The sequence below is a fragment of the Tenrec ecaudatus genome, chromosome 4 (genome assembly GCF_050624435.1).
Source record: "Tenrec ecaudatus isolate mTenEca1 chromosome 4, mTenEca1.hap1, whole genome shotgun sequence".
NCBI lineage: Eukaryota > Metazoa > Chordata > Mammalia > Afrosoricida > Tenrecidae > Tenrec > Tenrec ecaudatus.
In genome coordinates, this window is record NC_134533.1 from 72569460 (window position 1) to 72580139 (window position 10680).

Below are 10680 nucleotides of genomic sequence, written 5' to 3' on the forward strand. Positions count from 1 at the left end.
GCCGGAGTGAGTCCAAGCTTAGTGATAGGAGTTCAGGGTGTCTCCTGAAGTCTGCCCACCTCCTTTGAAACAACGGGGAGCCCCCCCTCCACAACCCCCCCCCCGCTGAGCGGAGATGGGGCCAATGGGAAAAGGAGACCCAGTTAAGTGTCAGACGGGGAAAACAGGGGTCACAGAGCAGCTTCACGGCAGGTGAAGGGCGCAGAAGGGTGAGGGCCAGCACAGAGAGCCCCGAGTGAGAGTGCGCAGCTGCGGAGTTGCACCCCGGAGCCCAGAGTCCCGCCCGCGAGGGCCCCGTTCCCGCGGAGCCCTGGGGACACCAGGGTGGCCCTGGTCGGGCAAGGGCCTGAGGCGGGGCAGTAGGACCCAGGGGCCGAGACAGTGCTTGGAGAGCAAGGGGGCGGGGGCCCCGCAGTTTGGGGGAGGTCTCTGAACTTTTTTTGGCGGAGCCCAGGCGCCCTCCGGAAGCTTTTCCAACTTTTCCAGAAGTTTCTTTCTCGGGACTGGCGGGAGGGGAGGGGGACGCCATATATAGATCCAGGGAGCAGGGGGCTGGCTGGAGAACACATCCCGTCTGCGTCCTCAGAGGGAACTTCCCGGCGCCGCGCCCGCTGAGCCTAGCCCAGGTGAGGGGCGGGGGGCCCGGAGGCGGTGGGGAGCCAGGCCCGTGGTCCCCAAGGGGCTGCGGCGAGTCGAGAGCCCTCAGTCGGGAGTCCTGGCATAGGAGGGACCGAGATGGCGAACCCGGCCGAGGTGGTGAGGCGCACAGCATGGAAGCGGTCAGAGCCGGGGTGGGAGAAGGCCCGAGAGATTTGGGGTGAGGGTAGCAGAGAGGAGGCGCGGGGTGGCCAGGCCTCTGAAGCAGGGACGAGGAGATGAGGTCTAGGTCTCCCCGTTTGCAGCCAGCTTTGCGGCCAGGATGTGTCCTGAACTTCCTGCAGATGCAGAACCACCTCGGATTTCCCGGAGGGTGGAGGTGGGTGGGTGGTGTTCTTGGCTCATGGGATTCCTTTTTTGGATAGGGTCACCGATGGCGGCCCGCAGTTTCTTATCAGTGGCCCGAGGTGTAGGTGAGGCAGTTAAAGGAGGGCTTGGGCCGGCACCAGAGCCTCCCCCCCAAAAAAAAATGTCAAAGAGCGAGAAGAATCGCCCGGATGTGCACGCTCCCAGCTGGCCTCTTGTCACCGCCACCCTTACTCTGCCCCGCAGACATCTAGTCCCCGGAGTCAGCCACTGCAGACTTGAGGCCATTTCTAGAGACCGGGCTCCCTGCCCCCGCGCAGGGACATTCCTGAGATGGCTGAAGAGGAGGAGGAAGAAGGGCGATCCCGGCTCCTCCTCCTCCCGGGTTTCCGGCTGGTCCCTCTGGGGCCCAGGGCCCGGATGGAGGCTGAGGGAAAGTGGAGGGGCTCCAGGTCCCTGGAATTCACGACTGGAGCCACACCCGCCCACCTCCCTTCCCTTGATCTCTTGTGGAGATCTCTTGTTTGCACCCTTTGTTCTACTCTGCCCTGGGGTTTCTTAACAGATTTCTTTTGCACTGGTTGTAAGATCTGATACCACGTACAGCCCTGGGGCGGGGCTGAGGCTGGGGGTTGGGCTTCCGAGGGCGAGACCCAGTCCTTCTAACCCCCTTGTAGTTTAGGTAACTAGGGAGTCTTTGGCCTCAGTTTCCCTGGCTGTACAGTGAGGAATCACTTCTAAGTCCCCTGTAGACCTGACACGGGGCATACCTGCCATGCTACGGGTGGGTGTAGATGGGATGCCCTATAGAGACTGGACCTTGGGGGCCGCCCTGACCACCACCCCTTCGCCCCAGTCCCGTCGACCTCACTCTTCTGTTTTCTTTCAGAATGAAAAAGGCAGGCAATGACCCCCCTCTGAGGCAGTTTCAAGGTACTTTAGACTCTCCAGTCCCTGCACAGGGTTTGAGACCCTCTGGTGGCCCTCTGGCCTCCCTCCTTCCTCCTCTCTTACAAAAGCCCCAGCCCACCCGAAGCTGTGGGCTCAGCCCTCTGTTATGTGAGCTGGTATGCTTTTGGTGGGACTGACTTCTCTAACCTTGGCCCGAAGGCTGGGATTTCTCTGTGGTGACGTGGGCTGGGCTTTGGGAGGCTGTTGGTGCCTGCAGTGACTTGCCGGCCTCTGCTCCCGATGGGTTTGACGTGGCTGCCCAGCGCCCTGCTAAGAGCCTGTGCACTTGGGAAGCAAAGGCCCCTGGAGCCCCCAGCAAGTCCTTGGGACCTGATGCCAGGCCTCCAGTTTCCTTGGGCTGGAAGCCCCCCTCTGCTGGCTGGCGGAGAGAATTCCGCTTCCTGCCTGCCACGTCACTAGAGAGCCAGAGAGCAGCTGTGTGGCAGCCCAGGAATCCCAAACTAGTTATTAGGAGCATTCTTGAGGAGTCCCTCCCAGCTCTTTGAGGTTCTGCTTAGCTGGGGGAGGAGTGGAGATGGGGGGGGGGGTGTTGGCTGGCTGGCTGGGGAGATGGCGGCCTCGTGGCAGGGCTGGGAGCCAGATGGCTCCATTATCATCTCCCTCCCTCCCGGACAGAGGTAGCTGAGCTCCGGCATCCGCCTCAACTCTCTGGACTAGATGAGGCCTGAGAGTAGGCTGACCGCATGGGCTGTCCCAGCGCCAGAATGAGTAGTGTTTTACTTTGGAAGCATCTTCATTCAGTCAATGCATTATATTGGTCACTCTGCCAATCCACCCCCTTCATCCACCTTCCCTTCACCCCCGGCTTGGTGGGGAAGGAGCGAGCGAGGGCTGGGAGGGAGGGAGGTGACCTGCCACTCCAGGGAATCCCCCACTTTCAACCCCATCTATACTTTAGGATGGGACTCTTATACTGTTCTTTGGGTATTTGTGCATCTCCAGGGCCCTCTCACCTCCCTCCAGCCCCCTCCTCACGCACCTGGGAGGTGGGCAAGGCTGCAGCAGCAAACTTCCTGAAACGGGGACCCACAGGCAGGCCACAGTCCTGAGGGTCTCCCACTGGGGTTCCACATGTTTCGGACTGTAGCCTCCCCTTCGCTCCTTCTCAGAGTCGCCTCCCCCACCAGAAGTGGAGGGGAAATTCCTGAAGGCAGGGAGCGGGCAACTGTACCCCTCACAGAGACTGCCTTGATTGAAGCTGCATCCCTTTAGAGGGGAATGGGACTTGCCTCCGGGGCCTGGGGTACTGCTCTGGGTGGAGAGGGCAACCCCAAAGCCACAGATCCTGTGGTCTGAGTGGCTGTCCGATGGGATGTGGTCCAAGCTTCCGGGAAGGCTGGACACCTGGCCAACCTTTGTGATGGTGGGGGACAGGGGGTGTCTTTATTCCTTTAAGATATGACTCACCCACTCCTACAGCATCCTGCCCGTGCTGCTTCCTCAGGAAGCACCCCCCTCCAGCTCCCCAGGTTTCAAAGACCTTGTATACTGGGGATTTCCCATTTGCTTCAGGAGCTGTGGGCAGGTCAGGTTTTTGCCCAGAAAGAGGAGGCTTTGAGCACAGACATCTAGGCCTTTGCAGTTTGGAAGGCAGACTGAGGCTCAGAGAGGGATGGAATCCAGTACTAACCCCTCCCCAGAGAATCTCAAGGTCACCTTGTGGCAATAGAATGGAGTCCGTGGTCTCCCCTCTAATCAGTGAACCAAACAGTGACTCATCAGCATGGAGGGGCAGGATGACAGGCACATGGGCAGGCTGGTCTCCAGCTCCTCCTGCTGTGACCCTTGCTCAGGCATCTGGGCTTCATGTGGCCGCTCAGCCCAGGGCTGGAAGAGGATGCAGGGCTGTGTGGGATCAGGGCTGGTGAGGACCCACATCCTTGGCTGACTCGGGCCCTGTCTGGCATTCATCCAGGAGCAGCGCTGGCCTGCTGTGCGCTAGGCACTGGGGAGGGACATAGCAGGGAACTGAACTGGTTTGTTTCACAGCCTTATTTAGGAACAGAAAAAATAGATAACAGACATCCAGATAAGTATGCGTTGTAAGTCCAATGCCTAGAATTAATAGGGTGGCCAGGTGATGACTTACAGGCTGGGAGTCAAGGGTCCCTTTTTTGTATAGAGATGTCAGGTGGGCACACAGAGCCCTATTTGAGTAGCCCCGGGGGTCAGGTCTGGGCTCCCCAGATCTCTGGCTTTCTTGCTGCCATCACCTGGAGACTTGGTGGCAAAGAGGGCAGCCGGGGGCTTCAGGACGACCCTCTCTCCACAGCCCTCACAGGTCCGCTGAGGTGTACACAGCCTAACCCCCAGCCATGCGCGCCCTCCTGCTCATCGGCCCCTTCTGTCTCCTGGCCGTGGCCCTGGCCGCCGAGGTGAAGAAGCCTGGGGCAGCGGCAGCGGCAGCAGCGCCAGGCACCTCGGAGAAGCTGAGCCCTAAGGCGACCACACTAGCCGAGCGCAGTGCCGGCCTGGCCTTCAGCTTATACCAGGCCATGGCTAAGGACCAGGCGGTGGAGAACATCCTGCTGTCGCCCGTGGTGGTGGCCTCATCTCTGGGGCTTGTGTCCTTGGGTGGCAAGGCGGCCACAGCATCGCAGGCCAAGGCGGTGCTGAGCGCGGAGCAGCTGCGGGACGAGGAGGTGCACGCGGGCCTGGGGGAGCTGCTGCGCTCGCTGAGCAACAGCACTGCGCGCAACGTGACCTGGAAGCTGGGCAGCCGGCTGTACGGGCCCAGCTCGGTCAGCTTCGCCGAGGACTTCGTGCGCAGCAGCAAGCAGCACTACAACTGCGAGCACTCCAAGATCAGCTTCCGCGACAAGCGCAGCGCCCTGCAGTCCATCAACGAGTGGGCCGCGCGGACCACCGACGGCAAGCTGCCCGAGGTCACCAAGGACGTGGAGCGCACGGACGGCGCCCTGCTGGTCAATGCCATGTTCTTCAAGCGTGAGTGCCAAAGCTGGGAGGGCGGGGCCGGGGGCGGGGCTTCATACCGCCCAAGAGCCAGTCAGGAGAGTGCTGACATCATCCCTGCACACGCTGACTGCTTTTTCCTTCTCGTCCCAAGCTGTCAAGGAGGCACTCTGACTCTTGACGGCAGTAGAAAGCCCCGTCTTCCCTACACGTGCTAGACACGTTAAAATTCCAGAGTAGGCGTCTTGGCATCCATTACATTTAACACTCAATTCTAACCCCCATTATGAGCTGGAGAAATGCTCTCTACCTTTGTGATCACCCCGAATCCTTCAGCACCCCTGGAGGCAGGCAGGGCCAAGTTCACTTCACAGGAGAAGAAACAGGCTGTGCTGGGAGGTGACTGTGGCCCAGGGGTGTCTGACTCATGGTCAGCGTGGAACCCAAACTCACTGCCATAGAGTGGGTGCTGGTTCGTAGCGACCTGTTGTGGGGCAGAGGGTAGAGCTGCCCTGTCATTCTCCTGTGGAGCAGGCTGGTAGTTTCAAACTGCTAACCTCTCAGGTCACAGCCCAATGGGTAACCAGGAGGCCACCAGGGTTTCTTGACCTGAATGGTAGGCTTGGGGGTCATACATGTGTTGAGTTCTGCCGTGGACTGGCTGTGAGCACAGGCAACCCCATTGACAAGTGACAAGTGAGCGGAGCAGGCGGGAGAGGTGGGAAGAGCCTGTGGTCAGTTGCAGGCTGCGTTTGGGTTTGAACACGGGTCTTTTGTAAGGACAGGATTGAACTCTGGCCACTGTCACACACAGTGTTTGGGTCTTTTTTTTGGGGGGGGTCATAGATAAGAATTAAGGGTGATTTTCTTGCCCAGGGCACAGGCCTTCAAGTTGGCAGTGGTAGTGGGAAGCCCAGTTCAGCACAGGTACCAGGGCAGGATGTGGAAGCTCCCATGGAGGTGGCTGAGCCAAGGGTCCTCCTATAGGAACATCCTGACGGTGGAGGCCCATGGCATGTCCTGGACCAAGACCCTTCCCCAAAGCAGAGAGCATGTCCTCATGCTGGGTGCTCAGCCGGGGTGCTGTGGGCTGTGACTGTGTCTGGGGACGTCTTGGAGTGGGGCCTGTCTTCTGAGCCTGTCTTCCGCCTCCCACTACAGCACACTGGGATGAGAAATTCCACCACAAGATGGTAGACAACCGTGGCTTCATGGTGACCCGATCCTACACCGTGGGCGTCACCATGATGCACCGCACAGGTAAGTGCCCTGCTGGGCAGGGGGGCCAGGAGTGTCTGAAGGGGCTGGGGCCCTGACCGGAGCCGAGCCACGGCATGCCCAGTGCTCTTGCTGCCCGTCTCCCAGGCCTCTATAATTACTTTGACGACGAGAAGGAGAAGCTGCAGATTGTGGAGATGCCCCTGGCCCACAAGCTCTCCAGCCTCATCATCCTCATGCCCCACCACGTGGAGCCCCTCGAGCGCCTTGAGAAGCTGCTGACCAAGGAGCAGCTGAAGAGCTGGATGGGGAAGATGCAGAAGAAGGCAGTGGCCATCTCCCTGCCCAAGGGTGCGGTGGAGGTGACCCATGACCTGCAGGTGAGGGACGGCCCAGTCTGGGGCCTGTAGGATTTACGGGAGTGGGGCACTTGGGGCGTCCATTCATTTGTGCCACAAATCTTCCCTGAGACCCCTGAATGGCTGGACTGGGCTCTGCTATGGGCAAAGTGGAGGGGGGAGGGGGAAGGGGGGGAAGTCCTGCCCTTCAGACGGTGATGACCACACCAGTCATTCTTCTAAGCCCCTGTGTGTAGTAAATGCTCAGTCCTCAAAACAATGTTGTAGGGGCTCTGGTGCCATCGTGGTGAATGCATTGGGCTGCTCACCCACAAGGTCAGCGGTTCGAAACCACCAGCCACTCCAGAAGAGAAAGATGAGACTTTCTACTCCCCAAAAGAGTTACAGTCTTGGGAACCCAAAGGGGCACGGTCCTATGGTCCGTGCTGAGTCAGAATTGACTTGGTGGCGGTGAGTGTGTGGGATAGAAGTGCAGATATACCTTGGTTTATAGTGTTTATCGCTTCTTTGCACTCTGCAGATACTGCCTTTTGTTACAAATGGAATGTGGGTGACAACCTGGAATTGAGGCAATCTATTTTCCCCAACCACGTGCTCACTTTGTGTTTCTGTGTCCCATTTTGGTCATAATATTTCAAAACTTTCTCATGAGGCTATTGCCCACTTACAGGAGCCCTGGCGGCATAGTGGCGTCTAACCACAAGGTCAGCAGTTCGAAACCACCATGTGTACATAGGGGAAAGATGGGGTTTTTCACTCCTGTAAAGGATTGCTGTCTCAGAAACTCCCAGGGGAAGTTCTACCCTGTCCCACAGGGTCGCTGTCAGTCGGCATCGACTCGATGGCAGTTTTTCTGTTTCTGATTTTTAATTGCTCTCAATAGACCACTGTATAATATCATCATATTGCTCACTGTACTCACTGGGACACCACCTATTTGTGCATCTCGCTTTACTGTGATCGTCCCTTTACATCTGGAACCGACCCCGGATGTCTCTGGACTGTGTCGCAATAAGCCCTATGTTACAGGGGAGGGAACAGACTGAGAAAGGTTAAGCCACATACCCAAAGTCATAGATATCTAAGCGCCCCAGAATATGGAAAGCTGCCCCCTAGAATGATCTTTCTCAGACACGGGCATGCTGAGAATCCCCCAGGAAAGTTAATTCCAGCAAAGTTTCTGGGGCAGTGGCTCTGGGCTGGGGGGTCAGGCAGCATGAGCTTCACATCAGCTCCCCCGGGGTGCTGAAGATTGCTCCATTGCCAGTTTTTGAATTCTGACTTTTTTTCCCTGAACTTGAATGCCCTCCCCTGTGACGCAAGAATTAGAAACCCTGTGTGGGATCATTGTGAGATTAAGAAAGCAGTCATTGGAAAGGGCCCACGTCGTGTGTGGGGCATGGAAGGTTCCTCCTCTTTGAGAGATGGACAGGACTGGAGGGTGAGGGTCATTGAAGCCTGCCTGCTGCTGCTTCCCCTGACATCACCTTCTTCCACAGAAACACCTGGCTGGTCTGGGCCTGACTGAGGCCATTGACAAGAACAAGGCGGACCTGTCTCGGATGTCGGGCAAGAAGGACCTCTACCTGGCCAGTGTGTACCATGCCACCGCCTTCGAGTGGGACACGGAGGGAAACCCCTTTGACCAGGACATCTACGGGCGTGAGGAGCTGCGCAGCCCCAAGCTATTCTACGCTGACCACCCCTTCATCTTCCTGGTGCGAGACACCCAGAGCGGCTCCCTGCTATTCATTGGGCGCCTGGTCCGGCCCAAGGGCGACAAGATGCGGGATGAGTTGTAGGGCCCCGGGGTGGGCGTGGGGCGTCAGGGGGTTCCTGAAACACATGGGTGCTGCGGTGGGGGTGGGGGTGGGGACGTGAGGAACCAGCCTTGGACATTCCTCGGGGTGGGGTGGGAGAAACAGACCAGGATCACCAACCTTCCCAGCTCGGATCCACACTCTCCTTGGACGCTGGTCCCCAGATGCCATGATGCTGGGCTGTGGCGGAGAGGGGGTGGGGTACTCCGTATCTTGTGGGCCTTGGACAGCCGTCTACATCAAGCCTCAGAGTTCATATTTATCGCCAAGTGCTTTTTCATCTGTGACCTGGAATCGAGTTGGAAGGCTCAATCCAGCTCTGTCCCAGCCTTCTTTCTCCCTACTTTGGCCAACTACAAGCGAGGTGCTACCACCCCCCAGGAACAGGCACCCCAGAAAGAGCTCTGGCTTTGATGGTGGGGACTGGACCATAGCTCCCAGGAGGGGGTCCTGGCCAACTGGCCAAGGATCATTTGCAACAGGCATTGTGGAATTAGATTGGGGTTTTGTATTTTCCGTTTTTCAAACATGGGGAGGGAAGGGGAAAGCCCAGCCTTTGTTGCTATCAAACCAAGAACGTACGCGTATAATTTTGTTTTTTTCAATAAAACTTTGACATTTTGTTGGAGCATGGAAGAAGAATGGGGGATCTAGAGAATCACCTGTCACTCTCCTGAAGGGCAAAAAACTCTGTTAAGCCAGGTGTGCTAAAAACAATCGGAACCGTAGGTAGTGACCTGCCCGGCAGGCCCATTCTAGGCCTTGGCAAATGGTTTCTGGGCAGGTGGTTGGCTCATTGTCTGTGACTGCCCTGTAGAAGGGCGTGCACATGGAGCCAGAGGGCAGTGTGGCCCGGGAGCCCAGGACTTTCCAGTCCGGCTGTTGTGCAGGCTCTCAGTGGACATCCACAGCCCAGCAGCCTCCCTCCATACCCGGGGCCAAAGACACTACTGTTAGCAAGTTACCTGAGCGGGGAAGGGGCTTTGGAAGGAATTAACTGGGCAATCCCTGCTCTAGGCCCTTCCTCATGCCGCAACCCTTTCATACAGTTCCTCATGTTGTGGTCACCCCAACCATAACATTTTCATTGCTACTTTATAACTCATTTTGCTACTGTTATGAATCAGGTGACCCCTGGGAAAGGGTTATTTGACCCCCAAAGGGGTCTTGACCCACAGGTTGAGAACTGCTGCTCAAGGGTTATCAGACATACTGGACTTTGTGTTATGCAGTGTTCTCTAGATAAATAAAACCAGGAGACTTATGATTATATATATATATATGTTTTAAAAAAGGATAGGTTTATACAGTGAAAAGTAATACAATAGCTGATTAGTCCACACAGCAGTACAGAAGGTTCAGTTCAACTCACTTTCATGAAATCGTTAATATACTGAAGGTCCTTCAACCCACACAGGCTGCTGGTCCAAGGTCAAGACAGATAGTTTGCCAGCAGGCAGCAGGGTGGGCAGCAACAGTCTGTAGCATGGAGCTTAACAAAGCCTTGATGGGGGCTCCAGCTCCACTCACTTGCACAGCTGGTGAAGCAGGTCTCAAAGGAGCAGCCCAATCCACGGGTTGGCTCAGCCCACCGGTATTGCAGCACACGGTTAAAACAAAGAACTAGCTAAAGCAGCAGCACGCTGGTCTGATCACCTTGTTGCCCTCCAATCAAGCTGTGACCTGGTTAAATGCCGCCCATATGTTCCTATGGAAGCCTCATTGGCACAATAAACTTAACCCTCACAGGCTTGTGTAGGCAGATTCCTCCTGAGACAGTTGCCTCTGATGGCCCAGACTTCCTCAAGTTGTGCCTACCTCACGGCCTAGCATGGGAGGCTGGTATCTAGCTAGGGAGGGAGAGGAAACGATGCCAGCTCCATCTGCTACCTGGTGGCAATGTGACCTTGGGCGGGTGATCGCCTCTCTTGGAATCCCTGTCATCCTTCCTGGAGGCTCCTGTCTGGTCAAGCATCTCCTAGACAGGACTGGGGGTGCAGTGGAGTCTCTGCTGCTATTTCCATCCACAATGGGGGTCCAGCACCACTGCCCTTAGTCCCTGGCTATGGGTGATGCAGGAAATCTGAGCTCTCCCCTCAAGGTGGAAGCTTAGGGGCAGTGACAAGTGTGCTCGGTACTCACTTTGCTCCAGTTTCCTGATCTCTGCTCCGAGACCTGCCAGGTGTACTATCTGACCTCAGGACCTCAGGACAGGACCTCCTGTCTTACTGAGTAGCATTTTGTCACCTAGGGCTCAGCCCCAGGTTCAGGGTTGTTATCTGCTCAGAGAAGCCTGGCTTGACTGCCCACTATCCAGCAGCTCCTACCCCACCTCCATTTGACATGGTGGGTCAAACTCACTGCCATCGAGTCGACACTAACTCATGGTGACCCTTTAGGACAGGGTAGAACTGCCCCTGCGAGTTCCTGAGACT

The 10680-nt window shown here is 57.0% G+C and overlaps 1 protein-coding gene across 1 annotated transcript; it reads left to right on the top strand.

Annotated features, from left to right (window-relative positions):
* Nucleotides 1-466: 466 nt before the first annotated feature.
* On the top strand, nt 467-8873 carry SERPINH1 (serpin family H member 1). The gene is made up of 5 exons (XM_075546288.1): nt 467-626; nt 4208-4881; nt 6010-6108; nt 6214-6446; nt 7925-8873. The coding sequence occupies exons 2-5, from the start codon at nt 4251-4253 to the stop codon at nt 8225-8227; spliced, it is 1266 nt and encodes a 421-aa protein (XP_075402403.1). The 5' UTR covers nt 467-626; nt 4208-4250; the 3' UTR covers nt 8228-8873.
* The last annotated feature ends 1807 nt before the right edge of the window (nt 8874-10680 follow it).